This window comes from Bufo bufo, chromosome 4 (genome assembly GCF_905171765.1).
Source record: "Bufo bufo chromosome 4, aBufBuf1.1, whole genome shotgun sequence".
NCBI classification, from domain to species: Eukaryota; Metazoa; Chordata; class Amphibia; order Anura; family Bufonidae; genus Bufo; species Bufo bufo.
In genome coordinates, this window is record NC_053392.1 from 175546705 (window position 1) to 175569485 (window position 22781).

The 22781-nt window shown below is 48.2% G+C and overlaps 1 protein-coding gene across 2 annotated transcripts in view; it reads right to left on the minus strand.

The window, feature by feature from the left end:
- Nucleotides 1-22781, minus strand: part of DHX36 (DEAH-box helicase 36) — a 93450-nt gene that overhangs the window by 52767 nt on the left and 17902 nt on the right. For both annotated transcript variants that reach the window (XM_040428129.1, XM_040428128.1), the window contains 2 exons: nt 15293-15374; nt 13269-13409 (listed from right to left, as the gene is read on the minus strand). In XM_040428129.1, the coding sequence (XP_040284063.1) occupies nt 13269-13409; nt 15293-15374 (223 nt within the window). The remainder of the gene's footprint in view (nt 1-13268; nt 13410-15292; nt 15375-22781) is intronic.

The window sequence follows — 22781 nt, forward strand, 5'->3', positions numbered from 1 at the left end:
GCAAAAAAATGAAATTTTTCACTTTCAGTTGTAATTTTTTTTTTTTTTAAAACGACATCCATATATAAATTTTTCTCTAAATTTATTGTTCTACATGTCTTGGATAATAAAAAAAAATGTTTGGGTAAAAAAAAAAATGGTTTGGGTAAAAGTTATAGCGTTTACAAACTATGGTACAAAAATGTGAATTTCCGCATTTTGAAGCAGCTCTGACTTTCTGAGCACCTGTCATGTTTCCTGAGGTTCTACAATGCCCAGACAGTAGAAAACCCCCACAAATGACCCCATTTCGGAAAGCAGACACCCTAAGGTATTCGCTGATGAGCATAGTGAGTTCATAGAACTTTTTATTTTTAGTCACAAGTTCTTTTTGTTTTTTTTCTTACAAAGTCTCATATTCCACTAACTTTTGACAAAAAAAAAAACTTCCATGAACTCACTATGCCCATCAAGAAATACCTTGGGGTGTCTTCTTTCCAAAATGGGGTCACTTGTGGGGTAGTTATACTGCCCTGGCATTCTAGGGGCCCTAATGTGTGAGAAGTAGTTTGAAATCAAAATGTGTAAAAAAATGCCCTGTGAAATCCGAAAGGTGCTCTTTGGAATGTGGGCCCCTTTGCCCACCTGGGCTGCAAAAAAGTGTCACACATCTGGTATCGCCGTACTCCGGAGAAGTTGGGCAATGTGTTGTGGGGTGTCATTTTACATATACCCATGCTGGGTGAGAGAAATATCTCGGTCAAATGCCAACTTTGTATAAAAAAAAATGGGAAAAGTTGTCTTTTGCCGAGATATTTCTCTCACCCAGCATGAGTATATGTAAAAAGACACCCCAAAACACATTGCCCAACTTCTTCAGAGTACGGCGATACCAGATGTGAGACACTTTTTTGCAGCCTAGGTGGGCAAAGGGGCCCACATTCCAAAGAGCACCTTTTGCATTTCACAGGGCATTTTTTACACATTTTGATTTCAAACTACTTCTCAAGCATTCGTGCCCCTAAAATGCCAGGGCAGTATAACTACCCCACAAGTGACCCCATTTTGGAAAGAAGACACCTCAAGGTATTTCGTGATGGGCATAGTGAGTTCATGGAAGTTTTTATTTTTTGTCACAAGTTAGTGGAATATGAGACTTTGTAAGAAAAAAAATAAAAAAATAAAAATCAATCATCATTTTCCGCTAACTTGTGACAAAAAATAACAAATTCTAGGAACTCGCCATGCCCCTCACGGAATACCTTGGGGTGTCTTCTTTCCAAAATGGGGTCACTTGTGGGGTAGTTATACTGCCCTGGCCTTTTAGGGGCCCTAATGTGTGAGAAGTAGTTTGAAATCAAAATCTGTAAAGAATGCCCTGTCAAATCCAAAAGGTGCTCTTTGGAATGTGGGCCCATTTGCCCACCTAGGCTGCAAAAAAGTGTCACACATCTGGTATCGCCGTACTCAGAAGAAGTAGGGCAATGTGTTTTGGAGTGTCTTTTTACATATACCCATGCTGGGTGAGAGAAATATCTCGGCAAAAGACAACTTTTCCCATTTTTTTTATACAAAGTTGGCATTTGACCAAGATATTTATCTCACCCAGCATGGGTATATGTAAAATGACACCCCAAAACACATTCCCCAACTTCTCCTGAGTACGGCGATACCAGATGTGTGACACTTTTTTGCAGCCTAGATGCGCAAAGGGGCCCAAATTCCTTTTAGGGGGGCATTTTTAGACATTTGGATCCCAGACTTCTTCTCACGCTTTAGGGCCCCTAAAATGCCAGGGCAGTATAAATACCCCACATGTGACCCCATTTTGGAAAGAAGACACCCCAAGGTATTCAATGAGGGGCATGGCGAGTTCATAGAATTTTTTTTTTTTGTCACAAGTTAGCGGAAATTGATTTTTTTTTTGTTTTTTCTCACAAAGTCTCCCTTTCCGCTAACTTGGGACAAAAATTTCAATCTTTCATGGACTCAATATGCCCCTCAGCGAATACCTTGGGGTGTCTTCTTTCCAAAATGGGGTCATTTGTGGGGTGTTTGTACTGCCCTGGCATTTGAGGGTCTCCGCAATCATTACATGTATGGCCAGCATTAGGAGTTTCTGCTATTCTCCTTATATTGAACATACGGGTAATGAGATTTTTTTCCGTTCAGCCTCTGGGCTGAAAGAAAAAATAAACGGCACAGATTTCTTCATTCGCATCGATCAATGTGGATGAAAAAAATCTCTGCCAAAAAAAAGGAGGGGAAAGGCGTCTGCCAGGACATAGGAGCTCCGCCCAACATCCATACCCACTTAGCCCGTATGCCCTGGCAAACCAGATTTCTCCATTCACATCAAATCGATGTGAATGAATAAATCATTGCCGGGATTTTTTATTTTTTTTTTATATACAAACTGTTTGCCAAAGTATATGAACACCGCCACCTCCTCAGCTCATATGCCTCGGCAAACGTATCTTTTACTGCAGAGGAGAAATCTCGTCTTGCAGCGCCGCATACACCGACTTTTGTGTAATCTGACAGCAACGCAATGCTTCTGTCAGAATGCACATCAGTGCTGCAGCTAGTCGATCCACCTGGAAGGTAAAAAAAACAAAACAAAAAAGAAAAAACCAGGCCGCAACACAATAAATTTATTAACTTTATAATAAAATTTGAACGGAACATATAAACTTTATTTAACTTTTTGAACAGAACGTTAACTTTTTTGCTTACCGGTGATTTTTTTTTTGTTTTTTTGTTTTTACCTTTATAGGACAAACCTCTCCTTCCCCATGGGACAATGTGCAAAGCGCAAATCGCCCAAAGATGTGGCGAAGTACATTATGCACTTTGTCCCAGGTGAAAGGAGAGGTTTGCAGCAGCTGTGAGTGTAAGGGCCCTAATAGCCCTGTGTGCCTGTCCTGTGAGATGCAATCCCTATGCTAAGTGTACCTGTGTGTGGTACTTCCGGAAACACTCCCCTAAGCATAGGGCAGGGTGGTCAGGGCAGTCAGGACAGAAATAGCGGGTGTCACGCCTTAGTCCACTCCTGCTACAGACACGACATCTTTTTCGGGGTGACGGTTGGGTTGAGGTACCAGGAACGACATTGGGGAAATGTCGCTTGTGTAGACGGCTCACTACACTGGTGGATGGGGCCACGGAACCTCCTGGATACAGGAGGTTCTCGATGATCTCTTCCTGAAATTTGAGGAAGGATCCTGTTCTCCCAGCCTTACTGTAGAGAACAAAACTATTATATGCAGCCAATTGAATCAAATATACAGACACCTTCTTATACCAGCGTCTGGTGCGTCAGGAAACTAAATAGGGAGCCAACATCTGGTCATTGAAGTCCACCCCTCCCATTTGAAGGTTATAGTCATGGACTGAGAGGGGCTTTTCAATGACACTGGTTGACCGTTCAATTTGTATTGTCGTGTCTGCGTGAATGGAGGAGAGCATGTAAACGTCACGCTTGTCTCTCCATTTCACCGCGAGCAGTTCTTGGTTACACAAGGCAGCCCTCTCCCCCCTTGCAAGACGGGTGGTAACGAGCCGTTGGGGGAAGCCCCGGCGACTAGGTCGCACGGTGCCACAGCAGCCAATCTGTTATAGGAACAAATGCCTGAAAAGGGGCACACTTGTGTAAAAATTGTCCACATAAAGATGGTACCCCTTGCCAAATAAGGGTGACACCAAGTCCCAGACTGTCTTCCCACTGCTCCCCAGGTAGTCAGGGCAACCGACCGGCTCCAGGGTCTGATCTTTTCCCTCATAGATCCGAAATTTGTGGGTATAGCCTGTGGCCCTTTCACAGAGCTTATACAATTTGACCCCATACCGGGCGCGCTTGCTTGGGATGTATTGTTTGAAGCCAAGGCGCCCGGTAAAATGTATAAGGGACTCGTTTACGCAGATGTTTTGCTCAGGGGTATACAAATCTGCAAATTTGTTGTTGAAGTGGTCTATGAGGGGCCGAATTTTGTGGAGCCGGTCAAAAGCTGGGTGGCCTCTGGGACGGGAGGTGGTGTTGTCGCTAAAGTGCAGGAAACGCAGGATGGTCTCAAATCGTGTCCTGGACATAGCAGCAGAGAACATGGGCATGTGATGAATTGGGTTCGTGGACCAATATGACCGCAATTCATGCTTTTTGGTTAGACCCATGTTGAGGAGAAGGCCGAGAAAAATTTTAATTTCGGAAACTTGGACTGGTTTCCACCGGAAAAGCTGGGCATAAAAGCTTCCCGAGTTGGCGGCTATAAATTGAGTGGCATACCGATTTGTTTTCCTGCCACGACTATGTCCAAGAGCTCCGCAGTCAAGAACAGCTCAAAAAATCCCAGTGCCGAACCGATCTGAGCTGTCTCAACCCGAACTCCAGACTGGGCTGTGAAAGGGGGAACTACAGGTGCGGCTGAAGTTGGGGACTGCCATTTAGGGTTTGCCAGCACCTCAGGGACTCTAGGGGCTCTACGGGCCTGTCTGTGCGGTGGCTGCGACGGGGTAACTATTGCACGTGCCACCGTACCAGCTTCAACTGCCCTTCTGGTGCTCGCCACTTCACCATGTTGTACGGCAGTGCTGGTACTAGGTGCAGGATGGGCTGCGCTGCTGGTGTATGCCTCACCACGTAATCCGACAGCACCAGACCCACTCTGCTGCCCTTGAAGCGGATCCTGTGCAACCTGTGGTCTAGCGACACGGGGCCGGGTACGCCTGGTGCTATCAGGGACCTCGACCTCCTCGTCCGAACTTTGGGTCAGACTGCCACTGCTTTCTACAGGTTCATATTCTGACCCGCTGGATTCGTCAGATGAGGGTTCCCATTCCTCATCCGACTGGGTCAGAATCCTGTAGGCCTCTTCAGAAGAATACACCTTGTTTGACATTTGGACTACTAAATTTAGGGGTATTCCCTGAGACTACCCAAGAACAAAAGCAAGCCTGTCTTACAAATGGGAGGCTAGCGAAGTACCGGAGGCCGCTGCGATTGATAAAAAATATCAAAACTGATTTTTTTTATCGCCGCAGCGCTTGTAAAGTGATTGTGCAGTGATCAAAAAAATATATATATTTTTTTTGTCACTGCAGCGGGGCGGGCGTGGGTGAACGCACGTGTGGGCGACCGATCAGGCCTAATCGGGCAAACACTGCGTTTTGGGTGGAGGGCGAGCTAAAGTGACACTAATACTATTATAGATCTGACTGATCAGTTTTGATCACTTACAGATATTATAAAAGTACAAAAGCTGGTGGCTACTCACTGTGATGTGTGCTCCTCTGCTGGGACCAACCAACGAAAAGGACCAGCAGAGGAGCACAGAAGCCATTTAACACCTTATATTTATAAATATAAGGTGTTAGATGGCTTGTGATTTGATTTTTTGAAAATCGCCAGCCTGCCAGCAACAATCATTGGCTGGCAGGCTGGTGACGAAATACTCCTTTAACTTTTGCCGGCCCGCGATGCGCATACGCGGGCCGGCTCTGACCGAAATCTCGCGTCTCGCGAGATGACGCACGGATGCGTCCAGGAGGACTGATTGTTATTAATCGAAATTTAACGAAATTTTAAAAAAATAAAAGAAATTTTTAACTTTCAGTTGTAAATTTAAAAAAAAAAAAAAAAAAGACATTTCTATATAAATTTTTCTCTAAATTTATTGTTCTACATGTCTTTGATAAAAAAAAAAATGTTTGGGTAAAAAAAAAAAAAAAAAATGGTTTGGGTAAAAGTTATAGCGTTTACAAACTATGGTAGAAAAATGTGAATTTCCGCATTTTGAAGCAGCTCTGACTTTCTGAGCACCTGTCATGTTTCCTGAGGTTCTACAAGGGCCAGACAGTACAAACACCCCACAAATGACCCCATTTCGGTAAGTAGACACCCTAAGGTATTCGCTGATGGGCATAGTGAGTTCATAGAACCTTTTATTTTTTTTCACAAGTTAGCGGAAAATGATAATTTTTTATTTTTTTTTTCCTTGCAAAGTCTCATATTCCACTAACTTGTGACAAAAAATAAAAACTTCCATGAATTCACTATGCCCATCTCGAAATACCTTGGGGTGACTTCTTTCCAAAATGGGGTCACTTGTGGGGTAGTTATACTGCCCTGGCATTTTAGGGGCCCTAATGCGTGAGAAGAAATCTGGAATCCAAATGTGTAAAAAATGCCCTGTAAAATCCTAAAAGTACTCATTGGAATTTGGGCCCCTTTGCCCACCTAGGCTGCAAAAAAGTGTCACACATGTGGTATCGCCGTACTCAGGAGAAGTAGGGCAATGTGTTTTGGGGTGTATTTTTACATATACCCATGCTGGGTGAGATAAATATCTCTAAAAGTCAACTTTTCCCATTTTTTTATACAAAGTTGTCATTATAGAGAGATATTTCTCTCACCCAGCATGGGTATATGTAAAAAGACACCCCAAAACACATTGCCCAACTTCTCCTGAGTACAGCGATACCACATGTGTGACACTTTTTTGCAGCCTAGGTGCGCAAAGGGGCCCAAATTCCAATGAGTATCTTTTAGGAGGGCATTTGGATTCCAGACTTCTTCGCCACATGTGACCCCATTTTGGAAAGAAGACACCCCAAGGTATTCCGTGAGGGGCATGGCGAGTTCATAGAAGTTGTTTTTTTGGCACAAGTTAGCGGAAATTGATTTTTTGGGGTTTTTTCTCACAAAGTCTCCCTTTCCGCTAACTTGTGACAAAAAATTAAATTTTACATGAACTCGCCATGCCCCTCACAAAATACCTTGAGGTGTCTTCTTTCCAAAATGGGGTCACATGTGGGGTATTTATACTGCCCTGGCATTTTAGGGGCCCTAAAGCGTGAGAAGAAGTCTGGAATATAAATGTCTAAAAAATTTTACGCATTTGGATTCTGTGAGGGGTATGGTGAGTTCATGTGAGATTTTATTTTTTGTCACAAGTTAGTGGAATATGAGACTTTGTAAGAAAAAACAAAAAAACAACAACAAAAAAATATATCAATTTCCGCTAACTTGTGCCAAAAAAAAATGTCTGAATGGAGCCTTACAGGGGGGTGATCAATGACAGGGGGGTGATCAGGGAGTCTATATGGGGTGATCACCACCCTGTCATTGATCCCCCCCCCTGTCATTGATCACCCCCCTGTAAGGCTCCATTCAGCGGTCCGTATGTGTTTTGCGGATCCACGGACCGGATCCGCAAAACACATATGGACCGCTGAATGGAGCCTTACAGGGGGGGTGATCAATGACAGGGGGGTGTTCAATGACCGGGGGGTGATCAGGGAGTCTATATGGGGTGATCACCCCCCTGTCATTGATCACCCCCCTGTAAGGCTCCATTCAGACGTCCGTATGTGTTTTGCGGATCCGATCCATGGATCCGTGGATCCGCAAAACACATACGGACCTCTGAATGGAGCCAGCCTTACAAGGGGGTGATCAGGGAGTCTATATGGGGTGATCACCCCCCTGTAAGGCTCCATTCAGACGTCCGTATGTGTTTTGCGGATCCGATCCATGGATCTGCAAAACACATACGGACCTCTGAATGGAGCCAGCCTTACAGGGGGGTGATCAATGACAGGGGGGTGATCAGGGAGTCTATATGGGCTATATGTCATTGATCACCCCCCTGTAAGGCTCCATTCAGACGTCCGTATGTGTTTTGCGGATCCGCGGATCCATGGATCGGATCCGCAAAACACATACGGACGTCTGAATGGAGCCTTACAGGGGGGTGATCAATGACAGGGGCGTAATCAATGACAGGGGGGTGATCAGGGAGTCTAATATGGGGTGATCAGGGGTTAATAAGTGTCGGGGGGGGGGGGGGGGGTGTAGTGTAGTGGTGTTTGGTGCTACTTATTACAGAGCTGCCGGTGTCCTCTGGTGGTCGATCCAAGCAAAAGGGACCACCAGAGGATAGCAGGTATATTAGACGCTGTTATCAAAACAGCGTCTAATATACCTTTTAGGGGTTAAAAAAAAAAAATCGCATCTACAGCCTGCCAGCGAACGATCGCCGCTGGCAGGCTGCAGATCCACTCGCTTACATTCGGTTCCTGTGAACGCGCGCGCCTGTGTGCGCGCGTTCACAGGAAATCTCGCCTCTCGCGAGAGGACGCGTAGATGCGTCCACCCAGAATAACAGGGCCGCCGCAAAGACGCAATCCTGCGTACGGCGGTCCTGAGGTGGTTAAAGGGAACCTGTCACCGGGATTTTGTGTATACAGCTGAGCACATTGGTTGCTAGATGGCCGCTAGCACGTCCGCAATACCCAGTCCCCATAACTCTGTGTGCTTTTATTGTGTAAAAAAAACGATTTTGTACATATGCAAATTAACCTGAGATGAGTCCTGTACGTGAGATGAGTCAGGGACAGGACTCATCTCAGGTTAATTTACATATCTATCAAATCAGTTTTTATACACAATAAAAGCACACAGAGCTATGGGGACTGGGTATTGCGGATGTGCTAGTGGCCATCTAGTAACCCATGTCCTCAGCTCTATACAAAAAAATCCTAGTGACAGGTTCCCTTTAACCACCTCAGGACCGCCGTACGCAGGATTGCGTCTTTGCGGCGGTCCTGTTGTTCTGGGTGGACGCGCCGGTGCGTCCTCTCGCGAGACGCGAGATTTCCTGTGAACGCGCGCACACAGGCGCGCGCGTTCACAGGATCGGAAGGTAAGCGAGTGGATCTCCAGCCTGCCAGCGGCGATCGTTCGCTGGCAGGCTGGAGATGTGATTTTTTTAACCCCTAACAGGTATATTAGACGCTGTTTTGATAACAGCGTCTAATATACCTGCTACCTGGTCCTCTGGTGGTCCCCTTTGTTTGGATCGACCACCAGAGGACACAGGCAGCTCAGTAATATGTTGCACCAAGCACCACTACACTACACCCCCCCCCCCCCCGTCACTTATTAACCCCTTATTAGCCCTTGATCACCCCTGATCACCCCATATAGACTCCCTGATCACCCCCCTGTCATTGATCACCCCCCTGTAAAGCTCCATTCAGATGTCCGCATGATTTTTACGGATCCACTGATAGACTGATCGGATCCGTAAAAATCATACGGACGTCTGAATGCAGCCTTACAGGGGAGTGATAAATGACGGAGGTGATCACCCCATATAGACTCCCTGATCACCCCCCTGTCATTGATCACCCCCCTGTAAAGCTCCATTCAGATGTCCGCATGATTTTTACGGATCCACTGATAGACTGATCGGATCCGTAAAAATCATACGGACGTCTGAATGCAGCCTTACAGGGGAGTGATCAATGACTGTGGTGATCACCCCATATAGACTCCCTGATCACCCCCCTGTCATTGATTACCCCTCTGTCATTGATCACCCCCCTGTAAAGCTCCATTCAGATGTCCGCATGATTTTTACGGATCCACTGATAGACTGATCGGATCCGTAAAAATCATACGGACGTCTGAATGGAGCCTTACAGGGGAGTGATCAATGACTGTGGTGATCACCCCATATAGACTCCCTGATCACCCCCCTGTCATTGATTACCCCTCTGTCATTGATCACCCCCCTGTAAAGCTCCATTCAGATGTCCGCATGATTTTTACGGATCCACTGATAGACTGATCGGATCCGTAAAAATCATACGGACGTCTGAATGCAGCCTTACAGGGGGGTGATCAATGACAGTTGGGTGATCACCCCATATAGACTCCCTGATCACCCCCCTGTCATTGATCACCCCCCCTGTCATTGATCACCCCCCTGTCATTGATCCCCCCCCCCCCTCTGTAAGGCTGCATTCAGTCTTTTTTTTGGCCCAAGTTAGCGGAATTTTTTTTTTTTTCTTACAAAGTCACATATTCCACTGACTTGTGATAAAAAATAAAATCTCACATGAACTCACCATACCCCTCACGGAATCCAAATGCGTAAAATTTTTTAGACATTTATATTCCAGACTTCTTCTCACGCTTTAGGACCCCTAGAATGCCAGGGCAGTATAAATACCCCACATGTGACCCCATTTCGGAAAGAAGACACCCCCAGGTATTCCGTGAGGGGCATATTGAGTCCATGAAAGATTGAAATTTTTGTCCCAAGTTAGCGGAACGGGAGACTTTGTGAGAAAAAAATAAAAAATATCAATTTCCGCTAACTTGTGCCAAAAAAAAAAAATTTCTATGAACTCGCCATGCCCCTCATTGAATACCTTGGGGTGTCTTCTTTCCAAAATGGGGTCACATGTGGGGTATTTATACTGCCCTGGCATTCTAGGGGCCCCAAAGCGTGAGAAGAAGTCTGGTATCCAAATGTCTAAAAATGCCCTCCTAAAAGGAATTTGGGCCCCTTTGCGCATCTAGGCTGCAAAAAAGTGTCACACATCTGGTATCGCCGTACTCAGGAGAAGTTGGGGAATGTGTTTTGGGGTGTCATTTTACATATACCCATGCTGGGTGAGAGAAATATCTTGGTCAAATGCCAACTTTGTATAAAAAAATGGAAAAAGTTGTCTTTTGCCAAGATATTTCTCTCACCCAGCATGGGTATATGTAAAAAGACACCCCAAAACACATTCCCCAACGTCTCCTGAATACGGCGATACCAGATGTGTGACACTTTTTTGCAGCCTAGGTGGGCAAAGGGGCCCACATTCCAAAGAGCACCTTTCGGATTTCACTGGTCATTTACCTACTTACCACACATTAGGGCCCCTGGAAAATGCCAGGGCAGTATAACTACCCCACAAGTGACCCCATTTTGGAAAGAAGACACCCCAAGGTATTCCGTGAGGGGCATGGCGAGTTCCTAGAATTTTTTATTTTTTGTCACAAGTTAGTGGAAAATGATGATTTTTTTTTTTTTTTTTTTTTTTTTCATACAAAGTCTCATATTCCACTAACTTGTGACAAAAAATAAAAACTTCCATGAACTCACTATGCCCATCAGCGAATACCTTGGGGTCTCTTCTTTCCAAAATGGGGTCACTTGTGGGGTAGTTATACTGCCCTGGCATTCTAGGGGCCCAAATGTGTGGTAAGGAGTTTGAAATCAAATTCTGTAAAAAATGACGAGTGAAATCCGAAAGGTGCTCTTTGGAATATGGGCCCCTTTGCCCACCTAGGCTGCAAAAAAGTGTCACACATCTGGTATCTCCGTACTCAGGAGAAGGTGGAGAATGTGTTTTGGGGTGTCATTTTACATATACCCATGCTGGGTGAGAGAAATATCTTGGCAAAAGACAACTTTTCCCATTTTTTTATACAAAGTTGGCATTTGACCAAGATATTTATCTCACCCAGCATGGGTATATGTAAAAAGACACCCCAAAGCACATTCCCCAACGTCTCCTGAATACGGCGATACCAGATGTGTGACACTTTTTTGCAGCCTAGGTGGGCAAAGGGGCCCACATTCCAAAGAGCACCTTTCGGATTTCACTGGTCATTTACCTACTTACCACACATTAGGGCCCCTGGAAAATGCCAGGGCAGTATAACTACCCCACAAGTGACCCCATTTTGGAAAGAAGACACCCCAAGGTATTCCGTGAGGGGCATGGCGAGTTCCTAGAATTTTTTATTTTTTGTCACAAGTTATTGGAAAATGATGATTTTTTTTTTTTTTTTTTTTTTTCATACAAAGTCTCATATTCCACTAACTTGTGACAAAAAATAAAAACTTCCATGAACTCACTATGCCCATCAGCGAATACCCTGGGGTCTCTTCTTTCCAAAATGGGGTCACTTGTGGGGTAGTTATACTGCCCTGGCATTCTAGGGGCCCAAATGTGTGGTAAGGAGTTTGAAATCAAATTCTGTAAAAAATGACGAGTGAAATCCGAAAGGTGCTCTTTGGAATGTGGGCCCCTTTGCCCATCTAGGCTGCAAAAAAGTGTCACACATCTGGTATCTCCGTACTCAGGAGAAGGTGGGGAATGTGTTTTGGGGTGTCTTTTTACATATACCCATGCTGGGTGAGAGAAATATCTTGGCAAAAGACAACTTTTCCCATTTTTTTATACAAAGTTGGCATTTGACCAAGATATTTATCTCACCCAGCATGGGTATATGTAAAAAGACACCCCAAAACACATTCCCCAACTTCTACTGAATACGGAGATACCAGATGTGTGACACTTTTTTGCAGCCTAGGTGGGCAAAGGGGCCCACATTCCAAAGAGCACCTTTCGGATTTCACTCGTCATTTTTTACAGAATTTGATTTCAAACTCCTTACCACACATTTGGGCCCCTAGAATGCCAGGGCAGTATAACTACCCCACAAGTGACCCCATTTTGGAAAGAAGAGACCCCAAGGTATTTCGTGATGGGCATAGTGAGTTCATGGAAGTTTTTATTTTTTGTCACAAGTTAGTGGAATATGAGACTTTGTAAGAAAAAAAAAAAAAAAGAAAAAAATCATCATTTTCCGCTAACTTGTGACAAAAAATAAAAAGTTCTATGAACTCACTATGCCCATCAGCGAATACCTTAGGGTGTGTACTTTCCGAAATGGGGTCATTTGTGGGGTGTTTGTACTGTCAGGCCATTGTAGAACCTCAGGAAACATGACAGGTGCTCAGAAAGTCAGAGCTGCTTCAAAAAGCGGAAATTCACATTTTTGTACCATGGTTTGTAAACGCTATAACTTTTACCCAAACCATTTTTTTTTTACCCAAACATTTTTTTTTAATCAAAGACATGTAGAACAATAAATTTAGAGCAAAATTTATATATGGATGTCGTTTTTTTTTGCAAAATTTTACAACTGAAAGTGAAAAATGTCATTTTTTTGCAAAAAAATCGTTAAATTTCGATTAATAACAAAAAAAGTAAAAATGTCAGCAGCAATGAAATACCACCAAATGAAAGCTCTATTAGTGAGAAGAAAAGGAGGTAAAATTCATTTGGGTGGTAAGTTGCATGACCGAGCAATAAACGGTGAAAGTAGTGTAGGTCAGAAGTGTAAAAAGTGGCCTGGTCTTTCAGGGTGTTTAAGCTAGGGGGGCTGAGGTGGTTAATGCCTGTTGGACATTAAGGAAGTTTTCCGCTTTTCGATTGGATTTACCTGTGATTCAATTGGGCACTGGGGAACCTCTTTGGACTCAGCTGTGAGGACCTAAAAAAGGACCCAAGGGCTGTCTGTACACTAAGCCTTCTGTTAACTGGAAATAAATTGCAGTTGTACAATCCACACGAGTTGCCTGCAGACTTGTCACTGATCAGACAACTGCACATGAAGCAGACATGACTAAAGCAGTTTTATCAGAAAGATGCTCACTCACGTTCCTCGAAGTTGCTGTAAATATTTTGGGAAGCGCTCCCTGTAGATTTCTTCCTTTTCAGATTTCTCCGGACGAGTGTTAAGTCCCTGCATAAAACGTCTATTTGTGCGTGGTCGGCAATCACTTTCCTTTGGACGGAATCTAATGAAAGCATAAGAAAAAAAAAAAAAGGGAAGATTAAATACTGAATTACTCAGACGATTCATCCGTGCCAGTGCAGCAGCTTCAGAGGTGAAATATTCGCAGAAAAAATGCAGCGTGAAAATACCCTCACACTCATTACAAGTCAGTACTATTTATTTTCAAGTTCAACCATCTCGGTGACTTAACACATTACATTTGTCTGTCCTCATAACGGTGCCATTGTACCTACTAGCTCAGGCTTAATAAGGCCCACTCCACACAGCAGGTGTGTCTCTACAAAGAGGTATCTCCCAAGAAAAGGGAACCATCTTGCTAGCGCAACCTTGTGGAAGTGGCTCCCTATGTGTCAAAGTCCGATTTTGTTTAAAGGGATTCTGTCACCAGATTTAACCCTATTAAGCTAGCTGACATTGGCGATGTGCTAATGTCAGCTAAACCTAACTAGCCTATTCCTACTTTTATCTATGCCCCCGTTACGCCAGAAATCTAACTTTTATAATATGCTAATTACCCTCTAAGGAGCAGGTGGGGGGGGGGGGCGTTGTTCCTGCTCCTAGAGGCTCCGTTCTCCCACCTTTGTCGCCTCCCTCCAAGTCCTGATTGACAGGGCCAGGCAGCGCTTGCATCTGTCTGCCAGCCCAGTGCTCTGGTGAAAACTCGCGCCGTTCAGTATTCGCACGGTGAGGGAAAGACACTTGAAGGCTGCCAGCTTCTTCACCATGCCTGCGCCGAATTTCACCAGAGCACAAGGCTGGCAGACGGATGCGAGCGCTGCCTAACCCTGTCAATCAGGACTTGGAGGGAGGCGACAAAGGTGGGAGAACGGAGCCTCTAGTAGCAGGAACAACGCCCCCCCCCCCCCCCCACAGGCTAATTAGCATATTATACAAGTTCGATTTCTGGCGTAACGGGGGCATAGATAAAAGTAGGAATAGGCTAGTTAGGTTTAGCTGACATTAGCACATCGCCAATGTCAGCTAGCTTAATAGGGTTAAATCTGGTGACAGAGGCCTTTTAACAAGCTTTGGAATCTGATAAGGGAAAACACCAATCATGGAGCATTGCCAATAAGGCTCCACACAGGAGAGCCAACATTCTGCCTCAGCTGTTCAAGGCATCACACCCAGCCAGCCAGAATCCTACTCTGTACTGATGAGGGGCAAGTATCCCAAAACAACTGTCTACAGTTGGATATCTGTCTTGGCCTTTTTCCCTGTCATATTCTAAAGCTTGTTAGAAAGATGGATTTCAACTCACAGGGAGCGACATCCACAAGGTGGCGCTAGCCATCGTTCTCTTTCCCTGGGAGATACCTCTTTGCATATTATTCTCCCATGGAGCATTGCCAATAAGTCTCCATACCATGCAGCACTGCTAAAAAGTCTCCATACCACCTGGTCTCTTTAGGGAGAGCCAGGGCTGTTCAGGGTGGCAGTGCCCTTATGGGTACCCCTTTATGTGGTCTAGGTGGGGGGGGGGTTGTGTGTGGCAATCTAGTTCCTTGCCCCTCTGCAAACCACTTGGCCTTTCCCTCCGGGTAGAGGCCAGACTTAGACTTTTGGCTCTTGGCCAAAACCTGGGGTGGCAGCCAGGTGGAAGCCAGAGCAAGACTGGCACTCTTCCAGCTTTGGCTGTGGGATGGCTGCTAGTCCTGTAGCAAAGAGACCGGGAATGGTTTATGGGGGGCCCTCCATGGACAGCAAAACCGAAAGTGCTGCGTTTATATTTCCGTTCAGTGTACATTATGACGAATTTCCCTGAATAAAGGACGTCAGTGTGAACCTTTCATTATCTTGAATATCAGGTTGGTGGTAGTTTAGGGGCTAAAACCTCCCTTCAAATTAACCATTATACAAAAAACATTGTCAACTCATACTTACTTTATCATTTCATATACATCCTCCAAGAGATACTCCTTCACAGGGAATGTTAATCCTGGGATATGCAACATGGGACAGTTGTCTACAGGGAGAAAGGTCATAATTAAATTTTACAAGCCATGCATAGATTATGTAAAAAGCGAGACGACATAGGATTAGATTAGACATAATTTATGAATAATCCCAGAAAATAACAGAAACGATGAATCTGTCAGATGGTGGACACAAACGACACTTGTCAGGCACCACCGAGTATATCGACGTGCATCAAGTTTCCGCCATGCGGCCTAAAGCAGATGTCAACGAAGCCTAAAACACTCCAAACAGGTCATGTAATTATTATACGCATATGAGTGCTTGTATTTAAACGATCATGACAACTACTAGAGCTATTACCTTGTATGTATTCCAACTCCAGCAGGGATCAGCAACCTCCGGCAACTCCCAGAATTCTCCTTTTACGTTGATGGGTGTTACAAGAACAGGCTATTATGTGCGGATGCTGGAAGTTGCAGTTTCAAGAGTGCTGAAGGTTGCTGATCTCTTTATTACAGTATAATTTAAGTAATAATCTGCAGTTTCAAACCATATGCATATTGCATTAAAGGGATTTTCTAAGATTAAAAAAGGGGCGTAGAGCAGGGGGCAGTAAACTAGCACAATGGCTGCCAGCAGACTTCTCCCTGGTGGAAATGTCATCGACCAAGCAAGAAGATTCTGGCTGTTGTCAGGCAAAACTACAAGTTTGATATGATCCGCCAAATTCAGCAGATCGTTGTGCCATTGTGATCAAGGACCTTGGAGTCACCATCGTCTTGTGTATAACCAGCCTTAGAATTTTTGTGGTTTGTGACAACGATTGTATTATTTTACACAAACCTGTAACACTATACTAATATAGATAAACAATACCAAGTGTAAGTTAATGAGAAATTTATATAAAATAAATAAATAAAAAAAATCGCGCTTACATGAGTCACTCTATATGATGCCCACTGTTTCTCAGCTTTTCAAACATAGGTGGAGATTCTGCCTCATTATCTCAAGATGTCCAACACTTGAAACTACAAGTCCCATGAGCAAGTTGAACATCTGCACACAGGATTCACCCAGCACAAAAAGGAGACTTTTGTATTACTTACCAGTAAAGTCTCTTTCTCGCTCTTCCTTGGGGGACACAGGAAACCATGGGGTATAGCTCTGCTCCCTAGGAGGCGTGACACTAAGCGAAAGCTGTAAGCCCCTCCTCCATCAGCTATACCCTTCAGCCTGGAGAAGAGACTGCCAGTTGCGTGTCCAAGTAGTGAAAGATAACCACCAACCGGAAAAAGAACTGTCGAGCCCCAACGGGGGCAACCAAGCCGGAACCACAACTGTAACCCAATGAAGGGCGGGTGCTGTGTCCCCCAAGGAAGAGCGAGAAAGAGACTTTACTGGTAAGTAATACAAAAGTCTCCTTTTCTCGCCCATATTCCTTGGGGGACACAGGAAACCATGGGACGTTCCAGAGCAGTCCCAGAAGGGAGGGACCAGAACAAACTCAACCAACACCAGAGGCATCAATCAACTGCCGCCTGCAACACCAGACGGCCTAAAGCAGCGTCAGCCGACGCATGAGTATGCACCCTGTAGAACTTGGTGAAGGTGTGCAAGGAGGACCAAGTGGCCGCCTTGCAAATCTGCTCCGAAGAAGCCCGATTTCTCTGAGCCCAGGAAGCCCCGACCGCTCTAGTGGAGTGAGCGGTAACACCAAGGGGAGGAACCCTGCCCTTGGCGAGATAAGCCTCAGTAACAGCCATCTTGACAAAACGAGCGATAGCAACTTTGGATGCCGCCATCCCTCTGCGCGACCCTTCCGGGACCACAAAGAGCGAGTCAGTATGCCTGAAAGAGCTGGTTACTTCCAGGTAAATCTTGAGCGCCCTGACAACGTCCAGGCGATGAAGCTTCCTCTCCCGCGGATGGGAAGGGGAAGGACACAAAGAGGGGAGAACGATGTCCTCGTTCAGATGAAAGGCGGAGACCACCTTAGGAAGGAAGGAAGGGACCGGACGAAGAACCACCTTGTCCTGGTGGAACACTAGGAAAGGTTCCAGACAGGAGAGTGCAGCCAATTCGGACACCCTCCGAAGAGAGGTGATGGCTACAAGGAAAATAACCTTGCAGGACAGAAGTCGCAAGGAAACCGTCCGCAGAGGCTCGAAAGGAGAAGCCTGGAGCGCTGAGAGAACCAGGTTCAGGTCCCAGGGCGGTACCGGAGGGCGATACGGGGGAACCGCGTGAGCCACGCCCTGAAGGAAGGTCTTGACAGGGCCAAGGGGGGCCAGTGGGCGCTGAAACAAAATGGACAGCGCAGATACCTGACCCTTCAAAGAACTAAGGCCTAGACCTTGGGCCAGTCCGCTCTGCAGGAAGGACAAAACGGTGGGGAGAGAAAAGCGGAGCGGAGGAATCCCCAGCTCGGCACAGAACCCCAAAAAAGTCCTCCAGGTCCTATAATAGATCCTAGAAGAGGACGGCTTACGGGCGCGGATCATGGTGCGGACGACGTCCGCAGAAAAGCCCCTACGTGTCAGGACGGTGGTCTCAACAACCACGCCGTCAAACGTAGGGACCCTAAACGCGGGTGGAAGATCGGTCCCTGAGAGAGAAGATCTTCCCTGGCGGGCAGTGGCCAGGGCGCGTCTGCCAGGAGCAGCATGAGGTCGGCATACCAAGACCGGCGGGGCCAGTCCGGAGCGACCAGAATCACCGAGACGCCTTCCGCCGCGATCTTCCGAAGGACCTTGGGCAGGAGAGGGATGGGAGGGAATATGTATGGGCGCGCGAAGCCTCGCCAAGGAAGAACGAGGGCGTCGGCTCCGCAAGCTCCCGGATCCCTGGCCCTGGACAGATAGGCGGGGACCTTGTGATTGAATTTTGAGGCCATGAGGTCCACGTCCGGAATGCCCCAACGAAGGCAAATGGCCTCGAATACCTCCGGGTGAAGAGACCACTCGCCGGGGTCGACGGTGGTGCGACTGAGGAAGTCCGCCGCCCAATTGTCCACCCCTGGAATAAAAATTGCAGATAGGGCCGGGACGTGGGCTTCCGCCCAACGGAGAATGCTGGTGACCTCTCGCATCGCTGCAGCGCTGCGAGTGCCCCCCTGGTGGTTTATGTACGCCACGGCCGTGGCGTTGTCTGATTGTACACGAACTGGATGACCCTTCAGCAGATGAGTCCAGTGTCGTAGAGACAGAAGGGCCGCTCTCAGTTCCAGGACATTGATCGAGAGTTTGGACTCCGATGGAGACCAAATGCCCTGGACGGATCGGGGAGGAAACACGCCTCCCCAGCCCGAGAGACTGGCATCGGTTGTAACCACCAACCAGTTGAGTGGCAGAAAGGACCTGCCCAGAAGAGGGGACTGTAACCACCAGCGGAGAGATGACCGCACCGGAGGCGAAAGATGGAAGGGATGATCCAGAGACTGCGGCGATTTGTCCCAGGAGGAGAGGATCGCCCGTTGGAGAGGGCGGGAGTGAAACTGCGCAAATGGGATCGCCTCGAAGCAGGCAACCATCTGCCCCAATACCCGCATGCAGAAGCGGAAGGACGGTCGACGGTGGAGAAGGAGACCCCGAACCGCCCCACGGAGGATCAGACGTTTTTCCGAGGGAAGACGTACCTCCGCCGCTCCCGTGTCTAAAAGCATTCCCAGGAAGACGAGTTGTCTGGAGGGGGGGAAGAGAGGACTTGGGGAAGTTGATGACCCAACCGAACCTCGCCAGAGTCTCTAGAGTGAGATCCACGCTGGCAACCGCTTGAGAAAGGGACGGAGCCTTGATGAGGATATCGTCCAAGTACGGTAGCAGAAAAACACCCCTGGAACGGAGTAAGGCTAAAACCGGGGCCAGGACCTTGGTGAACACCCGGGGGGCTGTTGCCAGTCCAAAGGGAAGGGCGACAAATTGGAAGTGGAGGTCCCCCACGGCGAATCGAAGGAAGCGATGGTGACACTGGGCTACCGGAACATGGAGGTAGGCATCCTGTATATCGATGGAAGACATGAAATCTCCCTGCTCCAGGGAAGCCACCGCGGAGCGGAGGGACTCCATCCGAAACCGTCGAAGGAGGAGAAAACGGTTGAGCTTTTTGAGGTCCAAAATGGGCCGCACCGAACCTCCCTTCTTGGGAACTACAAAGAGGTTCGAGTAGAACCCTTGGAATCTTTCCTCTAGAGGAACGGGGGTAATCACCCCCCTGTCCAGTAAGGCTTGAACGGCCGCGGAGAACGCAGCCGCGTCTTTCGGGTCTCGCGTGGGGCGGGAGCGAAAGAACCGATCCGGAGGGAAGGATGCAAATTCGATTTTGTATCCGGAGGACACAATTTCGAGGGCCCAGGCGTCGGAGACGTGAGCCATCCAGACGTCCTTGAAAAGGAGGAGCCGAAGCGGCAGCTGTGGTGGGAGCCCCAGAGGCCCTGCGGGAGGACCGAAAACGAGACGCACCAGGGCGTCCGCGGGGGGCGCCCCTGGCTTGGGGTTGAGGAAGATGGGTGCTTTTACCACCCGTGGCCTCTGAAATAAGTTCGTCTAAGCGGACCCCGAAAAGGCGGGAACCCGCAAACGGTAGCCCCGCCAAGGAACGTTTGGAGGCAGCGTCCGCTTTCCAGACCTTCAGCCAGAGCTCCCTCCTGACGGCAACTGCCAGGGCGGAGGAGCGTGCAATAAGGGCTCCCGCATCAAGGGAGGCCTCACAGACAAAATTCCCGGCCCGAATAATAAGCTGGGCCAAGGAACGTAGGTCCTGGATGGGGATGTCCGAGTCCAACTCCTGTTCCAGCTGCGTACCCCAAGCAGAGATTGCTTTCCCTGCCCAAGCAGAGGCAAAAACCGGTCTGAGGGCAGAACCGGAGGCAGCAAAAATGCCCTTGGACAGGGTCTCCATGCGACGGTCCTCCGCTGACTGAAGAGAGGACCCGTCGGGAACAGGGATGGCCGTGTTCTTTGACAGCCGGGCCACAGGGGGGTCCACCTTGGGTGGGGAAGACCAGGTGGCCACGACATCGGCTGGAAAAGGATAGCAAATGTCCAGCTTCTTTGGGTTGACAAAACGGGCGTCCGGGCGAGCCCAAGCCTTAGACACCACGGAGGAGAAATCAGAGTGGATTGGAAAGACTTTTGAGGCCTGCCTGGGTCTGATAAAGGAGACGCTAGCTACGTCCGAGCTAGGGGGGTCATCCTGCACCTTAAAGGTGTCACGTATATCAGAGATGAGTTGACCCATCGCTGAGGCTAGCTTGGACGGCAGGGCCGAGTCCATTTCCAAATCTGAAGCCGCCAATTCACCTTCAGAGAGCGAATCCTTTGGAGAGGAGAGGCTCGTCTGGGTGCGCACGCGTGGCGGGGAGAGGGAGGCATCCGAGGAGGAGGCTCGCTCTACTCTAATACGCTTCTGAGAGTGCCTAGCTCGGGAGGGGTCACTAGGAGAGGGTGAACCCGCTGCAGCGGCAGAAGCAGTGGACCCGGAGGGCGCGACAGTCAGAGTGGCGTCCTGCGGGGTAGGTGGCCTGTCTATTAGGCGGCCCACGACATGAGTGAGGCTTTCCACGGCCTGGGACAGGGATCTAGCCCAGTCAGGCGGGTCAGAGGAAGCAGGGAGCGACACAGCGGGCGACTGAGGCTGCGGTGGAGCTCGGCATGCAGTACAGTGCGGATCAGACTGCCCCCGGGGAAAGGGTTCCCTACAAGCAGTACAGGCATGGTACCATGGCTTGGCGGCTGCAGAAGGGTCTGACATGGTGGAAAGCTGTTGCACTTAAAAGTGAGAACCAAGCAACAGTACTGTGGCACGGAGGGGGTTAAACAGTCCTACCAGACCCGGAGATACAAGCGGCAGCTGTAAGGGGAACAGACTGAGGAGGCTGTGGAGGAGAGGCAGCAGCACGGAGCTGAATGGCTTCAGGATCGCACGGCAGAGAGACGAACCCGGAAGTAGCAGAGCGCAGCAGCACGGAGCTGAATGTGTAAGGAAGCTCCGCCCCCCCTCTGCCGCGCTGAAGCCGAAGCAGAGCCGCGCGCGCGCGGCAAAATGATTTTAACCCCCAAGGATGTTGAAGTGCCGGCCATGACATGGCGCCGTTTATGCCAGGAAAACGGCTCCCACCGCGCCTAGATGTAGCAGACGGCTTGCATGTCTGCAGCCGTCTCTGTAAGGCAGCGTTCTAGGACTGCCCTCCAACTAAGCCCGGTAACGTCCCGATATTCCGTGGCGGGGGGCGGGGGCGGGGGCGGGGGGGGGGGGGGGGGGGCGGCAGGGCCGAGTTGTCCGGGATTGTAGCAGTGGCCATGTAACAGTGGCCATGTTGGTAGCAGCGGTGGGAGGGAGGAAGGGGAGGCTGGAGCAGCCACTCTCACCATACGCTGTCTTCGCCCTCAGTCCATCCAGCGGGGGTCGCCCCTTCAGCTCCTGGCACCGCGGTGGCAGGAAGCCGGGGGAGGGACTTGGCGTGCGGGCGACCCTGAGCTGGCGGGACGCAGGGGAGCGAGGCTGCCCTGGTCCACCTTGTCTTCTGTGGGGGAGGCGGCAGTGCGGAATTACCGGCACTGGCGCAACTCAACCCCGGGAGAAACAGAGGGGTCTAATGCGCCTCTGTTGTCCCTGTAGGTAGAAAAAAACCGAGTTAAAAACAATAAATACGTAAAAATAAAAATCATAGGATAACAACCCTGCATAAGCAGGGGGTGTCTTGCCTCCTTGGACACTAAGCAAAAACTGGCAGTCTCTTCTCCAGGCTGAAGGGTATAGCTGATGGAGGAGGGGCTTACAGCTTTCGCTTAGTGTCACGCCTCCTAGGGAGCAGAGCTATACCCCATGGTTTCCTGTGTCCCCCAAGGAATATGGGCGAGAAAAGGGTAAGTAAAATGGCTGAGCAAAAAAATACATTTGCTTTATCGCCACCTAGTGTTATGTGTTTGTAGGTGTGTATATAGCCTCCCTACAGACCCACCCTTTTATTTTCACAGCATGAACTGGATGTCTGACAAACCCAGCCCCCTCTGTGCTATAGAGAGTAACTGTGGTCCTCCTGTCAAATTCAGTCAGCCACAAGACTCGAGAACATTCAGCACCAGTGGTAGAATGGTGCTGTCAGCCAGCCCCGCCTGAGGCAGTCACAGACCAATCATCCCAGCCAGAATGAGTACAAGCCTTGTATGAGGCAACATGCTACACAGCTTTCCCAGGGTGGGAAATCATACTGTCCGTGTACTACCTGAGATGCAGGCCTTGTGCATGCCGCAACTGACTAATTTAGTTTGCAAAATCGACAAGAATAGGAAATGTTCTATAATTTGCACATGGATGCGGGTGGCACACAAAGGACATCTATATGTTGACTGAATTTCTTGCAGACCGATAGAAATGAATGGGTCTGGGTGCAGTCCTCAAAAAAATTGTGGATCGGACGCAAACCTAAAATACGGTTGTGTGCATGAGGCCTCAC